The sequence below is a fragment of the Gracilinanus agilis genome, chromosome 1 (assembly GCF_016433145.1).
Source record: "Gracilinanus agilis isolate LMUSP501 chromosome 1, AgileGrace, whole genome shotgun sequence".
Taxonomy (NCBI): Eukaryota; Metazoa; Chordata; class Mammalia; order Didelphimorphia; family Didelphidae; genus Gracilinanus; species Gracilinanus agilis.
Window position 1 is genome coordinate 728,576,225 of NC_058130.1, and position 18,265 is coordinate 728,594,489.

At 39.1% G+C, this 18,265-nt stretch overlaps 1 protein-coding gene across 1 annotated transcript in view; it reads right to left on the reverse strand.

Annotated features, from left to right (window-relative positions):
- SPPL2B (signal peptide peptidase like 2B) overlaps window positions 1–18,265 on the reverse strand; it is a 48,372-nt gene that overhangs the window by 17,547 nt on the left and 12,560 nt on the right. Inside the window, exons 2-8 of the mRNA XM_044671956.1 lie at window positions 15,323–15,442; window positions 12,109–12,291; window positions 10,205–10,294; window positions 9,018–9,157; window positions 5,971–6,113; window positions 5,027–5,123; window positions 3,467–3,583 (exon numbers count right to left, since the gene is read on the reverse strand). Coding sequence (XP_044527891.1) covers window positions 3,467–3,583; window positions 5,027–5,123; window positions 5,971–6,113; window positions 9,018–9,157; window positions 10,205–10,294; window positions 12,109–12,291; window positions 15,323–15,442 — 890 coding nt within the window. The remainder of the gene's footprint in view (window positions 1–3,466; window positions 3,584–5,026; window positions 5,124–5,970; window positions 6,114–9,017; window positions 9,158–10,204; window positions 10,295–12,108; window positions 12,292–15,322; window positions 15,443–18,265) is intronic.

An 18,265-nucleotide genomic window follows, 5' to 3' on the forward strand; every position in this document is an offset into this window, starting at 1 on the left:
CATCCTAAGTACTCTCTAATGAAATCTATTTTTGTAAAGCTTCCAACCTTTCAATTATGAGTGCCTTAAGAGACTTGTCTACTCACTGTCATTAAAACCACAAAAATTCCTGCATGCCCCACCACATTCCAACCCGGCATTGCTTGCTCAAGCATTCCAAGAGCTCACCAGCTGCAGAAGCCACATGGGAAGGAAAGGGTTAGATACCTCACACTATCTAGCAGTTCAGGAGTCCCACAACTGTTTCTGGGAAGCATATATTGCTGCCCTGACAAGACTCCTAACACCTGCTTGCGAGAGAGGCAGGAGGATGGCATACACTTTCCATGTGAGCACTCACTGAATAGGCAGCTGGTTTGACTCAGGCAGTCAAAGTAACTAGTGCAATCTTAGGCTACACTCTAGACCAGGGGTCAGCTCTCTACCGGCCAGTACCAGTAGAGCCCCAGGATGTGCCCCAGGGGGCCCTTCAGCCCTTGCCCCATATTCCAGCACCTTCCGCCTCCATCCTCCTCCTTCAGCAGCCATTTATGGTTCTCACGGCCAAAAAGGTTGCCGACCGTTACTCTAGGCACTAGGCTGCAAAAGCAGAGAAGTCAGAGAGAAGGAAATGAATGGTGGGCCTCTCTGTCCTGTTCTGCCCCCCCAAAAGCCAGAAAAGTATGTCCAGTTTGGGGCACCAAACCCTCTAAGAGACAGGTTCAAAGTCAACCAGGATAGGAAGACATTGAAAACTATGCCAATCAGCTAGGTCAATGGAATTGGAAATGTTTAGCCTGGAGAAGGAAGACTCAATATGAGCTTATTTGAAGAGCTATAAATTAGATTTAGACAAAATTAGATTTAGATCTAGTGAGGGAAATTAGAAGCAGTGAGTGGACGTAGATTTCAGTTTAACATAAGGAAAAACTTCTTAACAAAGAGAGTTCTTCAAAAATTGTATCTTGCTTTGAATGACAGTGAGGGTCATTATAGATAGGATCCATACTCCAGAATAGGAATTGGGCTAGAAAACCCTCAAGTTTTCTCCCAGCCTCACAATTTGGTGATTCCTCTAACTCATCACTGGATATTGTAAACATTTTTCTTATCTGAACAATAAAGGGGTTGAACTCTAAAGTTCTATAACTCTAAGGATTCTACATTTATGCTGATATAATGGGCAGTATGATCAACACTTACTAAGTGTCTTCTGTGTGCTCAGCACTGGGAAACAGAAATTTTGAAGAACTTTCACAGAGTTCACATTTTAGTTGATGTAAGGAGGTCCAGGTGAAAATGTTACAGGAAACTTCAGTTTCAGAAAACAAGAGGATCCAATTCTTCCTCCTTTGTGCCAACCAGAAGTCAGCTGAATGTGTTTATGTTTCCACCATTTGTATCTATATGAATTTATTGTACTAACACAGTTAGTACACAAATTAGGCACAGAATCTGAGGATGCCTATAATTCCAAAGGTGATTTCTCCCATCTCAAATCTCTCTTATATCTCACTCATTCTCCCTTGTACTCTAGTTATTTGTATACATCTTATCTCCTCATTTAAGAGTAAGCTTCTTTAGAGAAAGGCTCATCTCTTATACCTTTGTTTCCCAGAGCTCATCACAGTACTCTGCATACAGAGACTCTCCAACAGATATTTAATGAATGAATCTACCTAGTCCATAATGAGATCAAAAGAGGAAGATATAGTCAACACTAAATTTGAAGTCAAAGGACCAAAGTCTATACTCTGGCTCTAGAAGCTACTTATTACCTGCTGGACCATGGGCAAGTCCCTTCTCTCTGAACCTCAGTTTCCCCCTTTGTAAAATAGAGACTGGAGTCTATGATCTGTGAGTTTTACTCCAGTTCTAATTCTGTGGTCCTAGGGAACTAGATGCTAAGAAAACAGCATAGAGGGGAGTAATGGAACAATTCAGTTTGGGAAACAGATCTCAGGAATAAAGACTAAGACAATCCCTGGACTAGAGTTGGAGAGTGAGCAACAACTCAAAGTACAAGAGAAAAATCACAGGGTGGTGAAATTTAGAACTAAAGGGTCCTTAGTGATACTCTAGACCAGTGGCTCCCAAACTTTTTTGGCCAAATGCCCCCTTTCCAGAAAAAAATATTACTTAGCGTCCCCTGGAAATTAATTTTTAAAAAATTTTAATAGCAATTAATAGGAAAGATATATGTATTAATGTTTCTACCTTTTTCGTAAAATGCTCCTGTGGCCATCACTGCCCCCCTGGATCGCTGCAGCACCCACCAGGGGACGGTGGTGCCCACTTTGGGAATCACTGCTCTAGTCTAAGCCCCTCATTTTACAGAGGAAGTAATTGTTTGAAGAACCATCCAGGTTCCCCCAAGAATAAAGCCATCAGGTAAGGGAATCTAAGTCCATTCTAATTTGTTATTAGGAAATGCACTATCCTAGAAGAGAAGTAATGGGAATAGTCTTTTCTGTATAAAAAGCATTCTCAAAATATTTTCAGTTTTTCCTTCTGCCAGTTACTTCTGTTAAAAGTTTCAAACTACACAAATGCCAAGAATCTTTAACAACTTGGGAGAAAGGTCTCTTAAGAAAGTAGCAGATGGTATCACTGACAGAAGAACAGACAACATGGTAGCTCGAGAAACAAGTTAGCTCTGTTCTCCTCCCATCCCTATTGATCCTAAGGCTTCCAGATCAGTGCTGAACATATGCTACTCCTATCTAAAGAAATCAAAACTTTCCAGAAGAAATCACTGACTCATCTCCTGTATAAACAACACACTTATGGGGTAAAGATCAATGAGCCTTGCACACCATTGGCAAAGGGATTCCTCTCTCTCTCTTCACAGGTCAGGGGACAGTCATAAACTGGAATCAAGAGACCAAGACACTCCAGCAGCAGCAGCAGAAGTGGAGTGTTTGCAGGATTTTCTCCCCAGATTCTAATCTAAATTCATGCAGCAACCAGATAAACCTGCCCAACTTGTTTCAAACCTGACTGAAACTAGATGCAGTTAAAAGCAAAGAAGCTACTGGCCAGACATTCCTATCAGATGTGCCTAGATTGTAGCTTTGATGCCAACATCATTGAAATCATTTTCATGAAATTGAAAAGACAGGGTTTTTAATAACAGTGAAACCCAAGTGGCTCGAGCCTCACTGGCTCATTGCCTCTAGGGAGGTTCAGATGAGGCATTGAGTCTGGGAGCATCTAAGGACAAGGCATAGATGAGGTCTGAAGTCTGTGTAGGAAGCAGAGGGCAGTAGGGTCCTAGGGGCAACTATCTTCTTTTAGTCTCCCCAAAACACGTGTGTGTGTGTGTGTGTGTGTGTGTGTGTGTGTGTGTGTGTGTGTGTGTGTGAGAGAGAGAGAGAGAGAGAGAGAGAGAGAGAGAGAGAGAGAGAGAGAGAGAGTATGAGAAAGTGTATGTTGGTGTTTTTTGGTCACTGTGTCAAAGCCACTGAAAGGTAAAGTCTGGACTTACTGATCTTCATTTCGGAAGACTCCCCAAATTATACTGATTGTGATGCAAAATATTGCCAGGAGCAGCATTCGAATCTGTGGCCGCTTGTGAAAATACGGCAAATTGTTGTCTGGAACCCTAGAAAAAGCAAATCATATCAGAAAAAAAAATTACCAAAAAGCATCATAGAGGATAAGGGTCAATTAAACCTATGCTACTATCAAGAGGTTCTGCAGAAATTTTAAGTTTAGAGACCAACCCTCCCCAAGAACCTTTTGCAACTTTTCCTACACTCAAATCTTACTGCATTTAGAGGCTACTTCTAGCTCTACCACATATATAAATATGTGATCTTAGATGTGATTACTTTAAACATCATTAGAACTTTCATATGGAAGAGATAAGATTTATGTTTGATCTTCAGAAGAAAAAATGAGAACCAATGAGAAGTTATAAGGAGGTGTTTCAGCTCAACGCGATAACTTTATTTTGTTTTCAATTTAAAACCCTTACCCCTTCCATCTTAGAATTAACACTATATATTGGTTCCAAGGCAGAAGAGTGGTAAGGGCTAGACCAGTGATGGGCAAACTTTTTAAAGAGGGGGCCAAGGAAAGGAAATGCTCATCTGTCAGTCTGCTTCTAAGGCAGCTCTTTCGAAGTTTCATTGTATTGATCAGATTAGGAATAATGTCCCCCAGGGTTAATAGAACATTTCAGGGGACTCGCATCTGGCCCATAGTTTGCCCATCACTGGGCTAGGCAATGGGGGTGAAGTGATCTGAGGCCAGATTTGAACCTAGGACTCCTGTCTCTAGGCCTGGCTCTCAATCCACTGAGCTACCCAGCTGCTTCCACAATAACTTTCTAATAATCAGAAATGCCCAACAAAGAAACAGGCCTCCTTGGTAGGTAGTTATCTCCCATACTCGGGCAGATATTGAGTTCCTTGTTACTAGAAGGATTTAAGCAGAGGCCAGATGATCCATCTGGCATATTACTGCAAGAGATTCCTCCATCAGGTGACTTCTCAATTCTGAAATTCTTGTATTCTATGACTGTCATATTAATGAATTCTCAAATTGCTTCATATGTGTTAAGTTTTATTTTCCCAACTAGAACACAAGTTCCTTTAGGCAGATTATCTTCTACTTCCTCCTATGAATGTATGGCAGGTAGAGTTGGGTCAAGAGGATGATCTCCCTGGTCCACATCCACATCAATCAACAAATGCTTACTAAGTACCTGTTATGTATGCAAAGGCAGGAACTATGAGAGATACAAAGAATTAAGAATTTTCTCCTATTCTTATGTTGCTTTTAATTTATTTACACATGAAACAAGACAATAAATTCTAAGATCTAAGTGAATGATAAGGAAAATAAGTGACCTGGAAGTTCCATGACAAACTCAGGAAGGAATAAGGAAATTTGTTTGGCTAAAGTGGAGGATTCTGGTATGGAAGGAAAGTTGGGGCAAATAAAGTTGGAAAGCTCAGTTGCAGATGGATCAGGAAGTGCCTTGAATGAGAGGTTAAGGAGTTTGGGAATAGTTTATCTTGAGACAGTTAAATTTTCTTACCTGCATTTCCCAAATGGAAGTCTTTTTATACAAGGATAAAGACAACTATAGAGGCTAGTGGATGATGCCAGGCAGAATACAGTAATAATCATGTATACTGCAAGAGAGAATAAGTACAGGTAGCCATTTGAAAACATGTATCTAAAAAAGAACCTATACTATAAACACAATAAGCACAGGCAAGTCTATCGATCAGTTTATTTTTTAACATAATTTTAAAGATATATTTTATTTCATTAATTTCCCCAATCACATGTAAAATATTTTTAATATTCATTAAAAAAATTCTTATTCCAAATTCTCTTCCTTCCCCCCTCTAGAAAAAGCAAGCAATATATTATACATATGAAGTCATGCAAAACATATTTCCTTATTAGTCATGTTGCAACATACCCCAAAAGAAAAATAAAGGGAAGCTTCAATCTGCCCTCAAATGTCATTAGTTCCCTCTCTCCCCATCCCCCACTTTTCATCATGGGTCCTTTTGGAACTGTCCAATCAGTTTCATTTCTAAGGCAACTCAGCCACTCCAAAAGTTGGCAATTCATGAAGGGAAGTTTTATTTATTCACTTTCATACAGTGAATTTAGAGTTCCACACCACAGGCTAGCTAATAAAAATCAGAATTTATCTATTTGAATAGTTTATTTCTGATTCAGGAGCAGGAAGGAGACAAAAAGTACTCTAGTGAAGCAATATCTATTTTGGGCTTTGATTGATCCATATTTTCAATCATTAGGTGGCACAAGTTCAAAATGCTCAACATAAGGACAGGAAAGTTGAATATGGTCATATATTCACAAACCTGTTCCATTAGGGAAATGGCAAGTGGGGGAAAAGTGCTACTCCTTAAGGTGCTGACAAGATATTGTAAGATCCAAGTTGGGGGCCTAGTGAGCCAAATGGTTAAAATAAACAACAAATGACTGTCATTGGATACACACCAAGATGATCATAGAAGTAGTACAGCAAGACCAACATGGAACAGCACATCACCACAAACACTCCAATCATTATGGGGGTCACATCCACTGTCTCGTCATCGTGTTTTTCTGTTCCATCATCACGCTTATGCTTCATGAACCTCCTAAAATACACAGGAGTTCATATATAATCAATATGGTCTAAGGACAAAAGCTTTGGATTCAGTCAGACACTATGTTTCAGATATCATCATGGACAACATCACACTGTGTAACAACCTTGGACAAATGACTTCATTGCTTGGAGATTTGTTTCTTCAGTTGTAAAAATGGGAAAATAATATTCATACTATCAGCTATACAGGGTTGCTGTGAGGGGAGGAAAAATAATCCCCAAATCCTGGTAATGGTAAACTTCTAGGGTATACTATTCAAGAGCCTCAGGACTTGAGCAGAAGAGATGCCAAGAACAGGAAGAAATTAGCAGAGGGGCACATTCCATATGATAGAGAATTTGTTATGGCTTCAGTCATCAGAAGAATTATAGTTTACTCCTTTCCCTGACTCAAAGAAAAGAACACTCCCAGAGAAGCACTATCTTAACTGTCCTTCCACCAAACAGAGAGGGTGCATGCTAATTTGGAAGGATTCCTAATGGGAAGTTCTATCAAGAAGACTATCATGAATCTCTAAGAAGGAAGAGGAATAGAAGATCTTAAAATAGTGAAATTAATCAATTGGTAATTAACTAGCATTAAGCACCTTCTAAATGCCAGGCAAAGCATAAGTGATACAAAGATAAAAGTGAAATTATCCAGGAGCTTACTTTCTAACAGGAGAGATAAAAGTATATATATGTAATATATGCAAAATGAAGACAAAGTAGTTCTGGGAGGGAAAACACTAACAATTGGGGGAATCAAGAAAGACTTCATGTAGAAGGAGATACTTGAGCTGATAAATCTTGAAGAAAAATCTTGACCTCTGTCAAGATGATGGAGATGTGCTACATAAAGGAAAAAGTGAAGGAAAAGTACAGCTGCACAATTAAGAGTTTATATAATATATTCTGAGTTCTTCCTGAAGAGAAGAGAGTTGGAGTCTATGAGGCTTGAGAAGCTGCTTGTCTTCCCAAGAATGATATAACAGAAAAACAGAAGCTAACATCCACCAAGGGGCACTTCTGTAAAGAATCTAAAAAAGTATTATCCATGATAATAGTCTTGAACTCTCTGAGAGCACAGGGAAGAAAGCAAGGTAAGAAAAAAGAAAAATTTAATCTGGGAAAGTGAATAGTTAGTGATGGTAGTGTCTAAGAAGGTGATTTGAACTTCTGAATCGTGGCTTATAATATAGGCCAGTGATGGCAAACGTGTGGCATGGATGCCAAAGATGGCATGCAGAGTGCTCTCTGTGGGTATGCAGCTGCCCCCTCCCCTTCTAGAAAGGCAGAGGGACTCGGGTGGAGCTCTCCCTTTCCCCTCCCCACCATGCCTGACATTTTTTTCATTCTTGCCCCTCTGCCTAGCAGTCCATTGGGAGCACACGGGGTGAGGTGGGCGACTCATAGACAGTAGAGCTGGAAGGGGAACAGAGAGCTGGGGCCACTCCCCTCCCCCTCTCTACACTCTCTGAGGACATTCCTCACTTCACTGCTGCCCAATAGGAGTGCTTCCCTCCCTCCCTTGTGTGGGATGGTGGTGGGATGCCAGGGAGCACCTGGCACTTGGGGGGTAGCATGCCATCTGGGGGAGAAGTGGGTACAGCACTCTTGTCTGGGGGGTAGAGTGGGGGCTTAGCACTCTGTCTCTAAAAGGTTTGCCGTCAATGATATAGGCCTTTAAAAAACAAACAAACAAACAAAAAAACACTTTACCTCACACCTTAGAATCAATACTGTGTATTGGTTCAAAAGCAGAAGAGTGTTAAGGGCCAGGCAATGAGGGTTAAATGACTTGCCCAGGGTCACCCAGCTAAGAAGTATCTGAGGCTTGATTTGAATCCAAGACCTCTCTTCTCTAGGCCTGGTTTCTCAATTCACTGAGCCAGCCAGCTGCCTCTACAATATAGATTTCGAAAATCTCTGGCTAGAGGATGGAATATGCCTAACAAAGGCTGATAAAAATGTATTTGCCAAATGTCTTGCAAATCTAATCAAATGGGCTTAAAACTAAAAAGAACTGGGGAGGAAGGGGAGAAGATTGCTTATGTTCTATGCAAGTATGATAGAGAGTAGTCATAAAGAAGGAAGAAAAGCAGTGAGGTATCCAAAAATCCACCAAACAAAATCCAAGAAAGAACCAAGTAGTAAAACCCATATACTATACTATCCCCAAAGCTTTAAAAAACTATTGTATTAAAAGAAACTTATGATGGCACTTCATTCTCCCCAAAAGAAGGGCACTTAAGAGTCACAAATTTAGAGACACTACCATCTCATTTTCTAGATGAAGGAACTGAGGTCTAGAAAGATGGAGTGACTTGCCCAAGGACACATAAATATCAGATGTAGAGGCAGGATTTGAACCCAGGGCTCTTTGATCCTTTTTCCATTTAGTTCCAAGTTTACCATTGGTATACATCCAGTATGCTGTATTCAACTAGAAGTATGCTATCCTCAGCAAAAGTTGGGCTAAATGCAAGCCAGATTCACTTCATTTTTTTTTTTAAGCCCTTACCTTCCCTCTTGGAGTCAATACTGTGTATTGGCTCCAAGGCAAAAGACTGGTAAGGGTTAAGCAATGGGGGTCAAGTGACTCGCTCAGGGTCACACAACTGGGAAGTGTCTGAGGCTGGATTTGAACCTAGGACCTCCTGTCTCTAGGCCTGACTCTCAATCCACTGAGCTACCCAGCTGCTCCTGATTCACTTCAGATAAGCAAAACACTTCTACATCCCTCAGATTCCCTTCCCTCTAGATGTGTCATGGGACATTCTGATTTTCTTCAGCGTTTACCTTAGGAAACATCTATAAACATTGATCCTTCGGATTTGATCATTGATTCTAGGACTTGTGTGGATGAGGCTGCACCCAGGGAACATGCTACCTCCACATTCAAAATACTTACTTCTTCACATCCTGGCTTCCTGCCCAGTAGCCTCCAACTGCAACTGTCCCCACAGCCATGATGAAGATGATGACCATGTTGTAATCAAGGACAGGTTCCTTAGGGGCGTACAATGCCACTCTCACTGAGTGACCAAAAGTCTGTCTCAGAGAAGACATCAGAATTCAATGACAATGTAATCTTTTCCCTCAAGTTCTAAATGAACCAGTTCTTTGTCCTTCAGTCTACTAACCTGCTTGTGCAGTGCAGAGGGCACCTAAAATACCTCATTGTTTTAAAGGGCAGTGAAATACTTTTTAAGAAGTTTATTCAAATATTTTTATTAAAAAATTTTTAATTCCAAAGTCTCTCCTCCTCCCTCAGTCACTGAGAAGGCAGGCAAAATATCAATTATAAATGTGAAATCATGCAAAACACATTTCCATATTAGCAGCATTGCCCAAAAAAAAAAAGAAAAAAGAGAGAAAATTATAGTTCAACTTTCACTTAAGAATTCATCAATTCTCTCTGGAATTAGATAGTATTTTTCATGATTCCCATGGATATGTTTTGTATTGCTGCACTGATTAGAGTAGCCATGACTTTCAAGTTGATCATCATTACAACATTGCTGTTACTGTCATAATGACCTCAAAGGGTAATGAAATCTTGAAAAATAAACTACCCTTATTTTTTTCTAGGATTAGGAACTTTGGAAAATAGGAACTGTGTGTTTACAAAGGGAACTGCATCTATCTTAAAGGTTTCCATATTATTCCTTAGCATTCTGAAAAATTTTCCACTCCCTGAAAAAAACTCTTATTGACAAGAGCCAGGATTTCTGGAGGAACTTAGAATTCACTGCTAGCTTTGATATTTTTCTCTAAACAGTGGCATTTCAGAACAGAAAATAATGTGAAGTAGAACACTGAGGTAGTAATCTTGGGTGGTCATGTCAACCTCGGCATTTCAATAACATTGCTGTGGCAATAATGTCAGTACATCATTTTGGATGAGCATTTTGCTTTTGCCACATTAAGAACCAACCAGCTAGATCTAAAGCAATTAGAAATTGATGTTCGGGATGGCTTATTCCTAAGTACACTTACACCCCTACTTGGACCACTTTTGCACTTCTCTGGAAAGAGAATTTCAGGACACTGGGCAGAAGTAACAAAATCTCTAAGCTGAGTGCTAGAGGGGCCTACCTTGCAAATGTCAAGCATGTCTTGATAGCTGAGGAGGGCCACAGGAATACCAATTTCATCATACTGAGTCTTGTTGCCTCCTGGAGGGACCTGGGAACAAAAAAAAACCTAATAAACGAAATATATATATACACACACACAGAAAAATTACTCAGGTCATTACTTCACTAACTATACCAACTGCCCTGAAGAAACTTTTGCCCTGGGACTCAAAAGTTCTGACTGATGTCAACCTCTTCCAGACCAGTATTCCAGGACAGCTCCAGCCACCATGCTTCTTCTCCACTCCTCACTCTACAGTCATGTCTTCCAACCGTATCAACATTCCTCTGCATACCTTTTCCTTTCTCTAATTACCATGTCCCCTCCTTGTCTAGTTATAGAACCATATACCAAGACCAAAGCAATTTGCTACTGATCCTGAAAGAAAAAAAAGGGTGACATTCCTTCCTTGGCCACCACTCCTCTGTGTGTTGTCCTTCCCTTTAAAGGTGAAGTCCTGGAAGGCAGGGATGATCTTTACTTTGCATTTATATGCAGAGTGCTTGGTGCACAATAAAGACTTATTAATACAAGTGTTTTCATCCATTCATAAAATTGGGTTCTTCCATTTTGTGCCTGATTAGCAAAAAGGTTTAAGAAAGATTAATGAAAGAACTGATGCAAATATTAAAAGGAACCCAAATCTCTTGCTTAGTGAGTGCAAACAGAGGAAAGCAAGCTACCATGCAATCAGGCACAAATCTTGCTTAAGAGTTTCAAAGTCTCTGCCCCAGATAATATTCAACACAGAGATACTCAACCATTTTCCTGGCAACAAGCCTCCTCTTTAGTGTCTCCTTTAGTATCTCATGGAGACCATATCTGCCCTTAGGAAAGCTGTGGAAAGTGATTGGCTCAAGGGCCCCTTCAGAGCCTCTCTTGAACCACGTGGCCCCCCTTCTCCCTGCCAACTACTCTCAAGGCCTGTCCTGAAGCCAAAGGGTCTTTCTTTTAGTTCACTCACTGTTAACCAATCCTCAATGAATAATTAGTCCCTTCCCCTTTCCATAACCTGGGCACTTAAAAAAAAAACAAAAAACAAAAAAAACCCCAAACACCTTTTCCTTCTGTCTTAGAATCACTACTGTGTATTGGTTCTAAGGTAGAATGGTAAGGGCTAGGCAATGGGGATTAAGTGACTTTCCCAGGGTCACACAACCAGGAAGTGTCTGGGGCCAGATTTGCACCAAGGACCTCCCATCTCTAGGCTTGGCTCTCAATCCTCTGAGCCACCCAGCTGCTCCCTAAACTGGGTATTTCTGAAGGGACATTTGAAGCCCAAAGTTTTCCAAAATCCCAAAGCTAATGATGGAACTTCAGAAACTACAAAAAGGAGTGGTGGAGACACTTCTGGGCAAGGCAGACTACCTGATTCCACCAATTTGAGATGAGACCTTGTTCTGATTTATTGGTATTTTTTTATAGTAATTAACCTACACCAGTGAGGGAAAAAGTCAATTTGTCATTCTAAACCAAGGGTTATTAACCTTTTTTGCATCAATGACCCCTTTTGCAGTCTGGTGAAACCCATGGTCATCTTTTCAGAATAATGTCCTTAATGAAGAAAATACATATAATTTCAAAGAAAACTAATTTTATAGAAAAATATGCAAATTTATTTTTCCCTTCCAAATTCCTCCTGAAGTCTATCCACAGTTCCCCAAGGGGGTCTATGAAGCCCAGGTTAAGAATCTTTGTTCTAAACAGAACCCATCCAACTCAACAATAAATCAGCTGAAACAGAACTCTGAAAAAGTAAGGAATGAGTAACCTTAAAGAAAGTTCTTCCCTTGTATCAACAGTAGAAGTAAATAGCAGGGATTTCTTAATATTATCTTAGCGTGAGAAATGAAGGGTCATACCAGTTTTTCTCTGCTGACTACTAGTAGTCCCCGAGCCCCATTCATTTGGGCCAGTTTCACTTTCTCATAGAAGGTGCAGTTTCCACGCATCACCATAGGGATTCGGTTGTTAAATCCTCCACTGGGGACATCAGATTGAGAACATAAGACAGATGTTGTTTGGTCCTGAAGCTGTAACAAAGACTGAAAAGAAAAAAAGTGTTAATGAGTCTGTTTCTGTAACATAGTCAATGCCACAAAATGAGGTTTATAATGGGAATGGCTGACAACGGTTTTGCAGATTCCTGAAATAAACTTTCTTATACGTTTTTCTCATTGGGGAGGGAAGGAATTCTCTAAAAGAAAAGGGGATTGTATCATAATAATCTATCTTATGTTTTGTGTTGACTTTTGGATATGATATATATTATGTCTGCTCAATGATTTAAAGAATAATTTTAGATCCACTCTAACCTCTCTATCTGAAGACTTAATTCAATACTTACTAAGCATTTACTGTGTACAAGGTTCCTGTGCCAGGGAGTGGTAATATGATAATGAAAAATAAAGTCCCTGCCTTCAAGAAACTTAATATCTAGTGGGGAGATAGAAATACAAGTTAGAACACAATAAGTGCTATACTGCCTAAAAGATTGAAAAAGAGGCATCATTTCTAGATGGGAGGCCCCAGGGAAGGCTCTGTGGAAGAAATATTTCCCAAGTAAGAATTTCATCAGATAAAGACTGACAAAGAGGGAAGAATTAGAAAGACAAGCTGTTCCAGTATGGAAGATACAAATAGTAAGACTGGGGAGCCGTAAACTATGGAGGGATTGGAATAGCAGATCTTTTTTTCTATTTTACTCTGCAAACAATGGGGAGTCAGTGATGGCAGCTAAGCAAGGAGGCATGATCAGATTTAAAAAAAAAAAAAATTTTTTTTTAAACCTTTAACTTCTGTGTATTGGCTTATGTAGAAGAGTGGTAAGGGTGGGCAATGAGGGTTAAGTGACTTGCCCAAGGTCACACAGCTGGGAAGTGTCTGAGGCCAGATTTGAACCTAGGACCTCCCATCTCTAGGTATGACTCTCAATCCACTGAGCTACCCAGCTGCCCTGCATGATCAGATTTTGCAATAAAATTTTAGCCAACACTGTAAAGGAATAATCAAAAAGGTAGAAACAAAGGAAGATGCAGTGAGGCTAGTTAGGAAATCTATTATGACAATGCAAATGAGAAATGATGAGTAATGGTAGGAGGAGTAAAAAGGAGATGAATGCAGAAGATAGTGCAGCAGAAAAATACCCTGGTCTTGACAACTGATTGGAGGTGGAGATGTAAGAATGGAGACCAATATTCTGCCTCTGATTCTATTTCAAGGTCTACCACCTTCTTGGGTAATGAATGCAGTGTTTACTACCTACTGGGTTAAGCAGGACTTATTTTTATTCAGCATAAAATTTTATTTCTTCCAAACTTCAAAAGGGAGATCTTCAGTTTGAGGGGGAAGGGAAACAGAAGCAAGGGGAAGGAGTAACACAAACTAAGACTCACAGAAATGTCAAAGTGTAAAACCATCCTGTCAAATTATTTCATTTCACAAAGAAGGAACTTGAGCAACCCCAAAAGGGGAAGTCATATCACAATGTGCCTGGAGCAGAGTTAAGCATCAAAGCCTTGGTCTCACAACTCTGTTTTCCATAAGCCCATAATACCCCTCTAATCTCTTTCAAGAATTACGAGGTTAGGACAACTAGATAATTTGATAGACAGCCAAGCCTGGAGATGGGAGATCCTGGGTTCACATCTGGCCTTAGATACTTCCTAGCTGTGTGGACCTATGCAAGTCACTTAACCCTCATTATTTAGCCCTTATCACTCTTTTGCCTTAGAACCAATTCTCAATATCATTCGGAGACAGAAAGTAAGGGTTTTTTTGGGGGTAGGGTGGGTGGGTGGGAGAACTATAAGATCACATCAACAGTCTTCAGGAAATTAGTGACAAATTACCCATCACACAAAATACAAACTACCAGCCTCAGGAAAAAACTTATAGGACTCCCACTCAACCTAACCAGTTTAGATGAAATGCAGGCTTGGATTAAGGCAGGGGGAGAATGGAAGTATAAAATTAGGCCCAAAACATCAGTTAGAGTTTATGTTTTATCCATTGGGCAATGGACAGCCACTGAAGGTTTATGTAGGGAAATAATGTGATCATTTGTATTCCTTCTCTCCTTTCTATTCCTATTGCCATCTCCCAAAACAGTTTCACATTATGTATTATAAAAACCTCCTACCTCACCTCCCTATCTCTTTTTCTCTCTTCTTTCCACCTTTTGGAATATTAAGCATGATATAGACAAAAGGGTAAGGGCCCTGGAGTTTAAAACAAACCAAAAAAAAGGATTCATAGATTCAAATCCTGGCTCCATGAAAGTCTGTGCTCAGGAATATGGTGGTTCTCTTTAGCAGTAATAAGGAATTTTGGATTGGGGCATGGAGGTGGGAGTCCTGTGGGAAAAGATGAGTTCATTTTGGAAATGTCTATAGGACATCTAATTTGTGATGTTCAAGAGAAGTAAGCTGGAGATATGAGACTGGAAATCAGCACAGAGGTTAAATATAACTACACAGACAAGAAAATCATGAGCACAGATGACAACTTAATCCATGGAAGCTGATGAGATCACCAAATGAAGTAATATATAGAGAGAAGGGAAGCTCAGGCCTTATGGGACATGTCTGAGAATCAACAAGATATACAAATTCTATACTTGCTAAATACAATTGTGACTGTTACCATAATTTTAGAGTTGATCCTCAAGAGACGAGTACTAAAACTGAAGACAGTGAATCTGGGTTCTAGTTCCAGGTATACAGTATATGATATTCGATAAGTCACTGTACCTTTGTGGGTTTCAATTTCTTCATTTGTAAAATGGGATGGTGGGCAAAATCAACTTCAGGGTCCTTTTTAACAACAAAACACTATAATTATACGTTATACCTGGATTTCCCAACTGGCCTTATCCCCTTGATTTTCCTCTAATAAAGCAGAACTTCTAAAATGGTTATTGCTAGATAAGCATGAATAGAAATTAAACCTGAGTGGCCAGGCAAGTGGAACAAAGAATCTTCTAAAGCCCAGTAAAAGCATTGGAGGTCCCATGAGAAGAGGACTGAGGACTATCTATGGCACGAATGAGTATTGATGCCCGATTCAGGAACTTACTGCTTTGCCAAGGCCAGGTGGCAAGTGGGCCCACTGGGAATTGTACAGGATACAGTAGTCTTTTCCTTTGCCATTCCCTGGCTCAGCGATGACATGGACCATTCCATACTCACTGGTCACCTGAAACCACAAGAGATAGTTTAGAAAACAAAGATATAAATTTCAAGCAACAAAGTTCCAAATTACTTTAGATGATGCACAAATTCAGGCTATTCCCTATCATTCAGTCCATTCAACTCAAACTACCCCACTTGCACATTCCCTGTATGAGATCTTTTACCTTACATTTGCATGGGTGGTCAGCTGGTTTTGGAATGCTCTTCCTTTGTCCACCTGATTCTTGAATACACTCAAGACTTCAGATCAAGTGCTATCTCCTTCAGGAGACTTTTCCTAATCACTAAATTTGTCATGCTTTATGCCCAGCCTTGCCCACCAAAAAAATAAAATAATCCCTCACTATATATACACTTCATATTTATTGATGTATGAAAATATCTCCCTCAAAAAGACTGTAAATTGGTCAAGGGCAATGCCTGGCACTGTTTGGGAGGGTCTAGATCTGTGATTGTATCAGAATCAAGACATCTTAATGTAGGAGTACTTGTACTAATGTGGATCACATCTGTAACTTCTGGTATGAAGAGCCTGGAGCACTGAGACAAGTCTAAATTAGGTAATTTGTCCATGGTTCTGTGGTTTTTAAAATTAATATCCAATAACTAAATATATTTTTATTAAATTTTATTAATAATAAACTAACAAAAATGTACTAAATAAATAAACTAAAAGTTACTGACCACCTTACTCCCAAGAACAAAAGAGAAAGAGGGAGGTATTACAGCAAACTATATACAAATGTGACCATGCAAATGTGGAGGCGCGGGAGAGATTAAAGGGAATTTTGAGAAAACTAAGGGACTTATGGGAGAAGAAATCCAAGGTTCAAAATCTCCATTTATACATGCCCCACTGTGATCCTTTGGGAGACCAGTCTCCCCAGTGGATCATAAAAACACAATCAACTTATAAATTGCAATAATTTATGGATAAAAGGGAAAAAAGAACAAAATCAATGATAGCTACATTAACAAAAAGTCAATTTGGGGGCAGTCCCCTTTCGCAGAAGAGTATACATTCAAAACAAATGCTTTCAAACCCCCCCCCCCCCATCATTCAATTTCACATCCCAAAGTTCAATCTGTATCTTCTGGTACAGTGTGTGGTCTCTGTAGGCATCTTCATGGTGCCTTCTCTAAACAGCTTCGTTCTTCTGGATTCTGGGAGGTAGCAAGTTTCTTACCACAAAATTTCCTAAATTCAAACCAAAGTTTACAACAATAACATAGTCCCCCCTCCCTGAGGTGGGGACAAACAGGGATCACTCAGGGACACATGGCTAAGTTATAAGGTATATGAATCAATTGCAAAAGAAATCAAAAACATCAAAAAATCCAATAAAAGAGAAAAAATAACTTGTGGATGAAATATAAAATATCAAAGTCTTATGTCTAAAAAAATCTAAGTAAAGGAAAAATATAACCATAACAGGTCCTTGAATCAGGAACTAATTAAAGTGACTTAAGCAATTGTACACTTACCCAATCAGAAGCCAGGACTACAGAAAGTTTGCCACACTATGAAAGACAGAAAAGGGACTAGATTATAGGAGCAAACGGGAGCCAGGAAGGCAGCTAAAGAGGTGCTTGTTAGAATGTGGTTCAGAGGAAGTCCTGTGTCTTAACATATGTTAAGCGCTGCAACCTCAAACCCCAAAGAAGTTCAAGTCCTCTTGACTTGGCTCAAAATTACATCAATCCCACTAGGATTGGTTGGTCTCTTTGACCTTGTGCTTGATTGGCACTCTAAAGGTAGCTCTGTGATTCTTTGGCACTGTACAATGGCTCTCTTTAAATTCCTTCTTCTGGAATCAGACAGAATCACTAAATAAAGTCCCATAATATTTAAACAATCAATGGCATTATTTTATAGTTTAAAGCTTTTGGGGAATGCATTAATATTAGAACAAATGTGTTTTAAACTTACATTACTGCAAAATTTAAAAAAAAAAGATTAATATTGTTTATATGTTCTTCAAAGTACTCAAATACTATATTAAAAATACAAGAAAAAAACAATAATAAAAATGTTTTAAAATCAAAAATATATAGCTTAGAATCAGTGACACACTGTGTCAGCCAAGGAGAAGTAGAATACAAAGGTTCCTCACCAAAAATGAGATCCATTTCCTTTTTAAACTTGGCCATGATTCACTGTGTGAGTACAAATGATTTTCAGAAAAATAACATTTATAAAAACATAAACAGTAGTAGAATAGATAATGCACATTCAAATAAAGTACCAAATTTACAAAATTCACAATAGCCAGTTATTGATATTAGCAAACAAACCAATTATTATATAGGATTCACATGAGCTTATATATAGTCAATTGCAGTGTGATATTTAAAAACCCTATAAACTGATGTATAATAGAAAATCTTTCAACCTTGGTACACAAACCTCTGTATTGCTCAGGAAAATCTTTTTGGGGTCTAGAACATCACTAAGAAATCTAGATGGTTCTGGTGGAAGTAAATTAAACTAAAGAGTTAAAATATCATACATGCAAGAACTCTTTTTGGCTTCCTACTTTATATGTAAAATGTTTTGGTAGGAACTTCTATTTGTTTCTCTACCTTTTAATACAACATTCTTTATAATATGTATTTATAAATATGAAAATTATCCATTCAGAAACTAATAGGTATCTGAAGTCATTTCTCAAGACTCCTTAAAATTACAATTTAAATTCTTAAGTTATATTCTCCAAAGTTTTACACAGGTTGTAAGCAGTTTTGATAAAGAGTCCATACATAATCATATATGTGACAATTAACAAAGGCAAAAAGGAAGTAAAGGCTGCATAAGCAACATGTGACC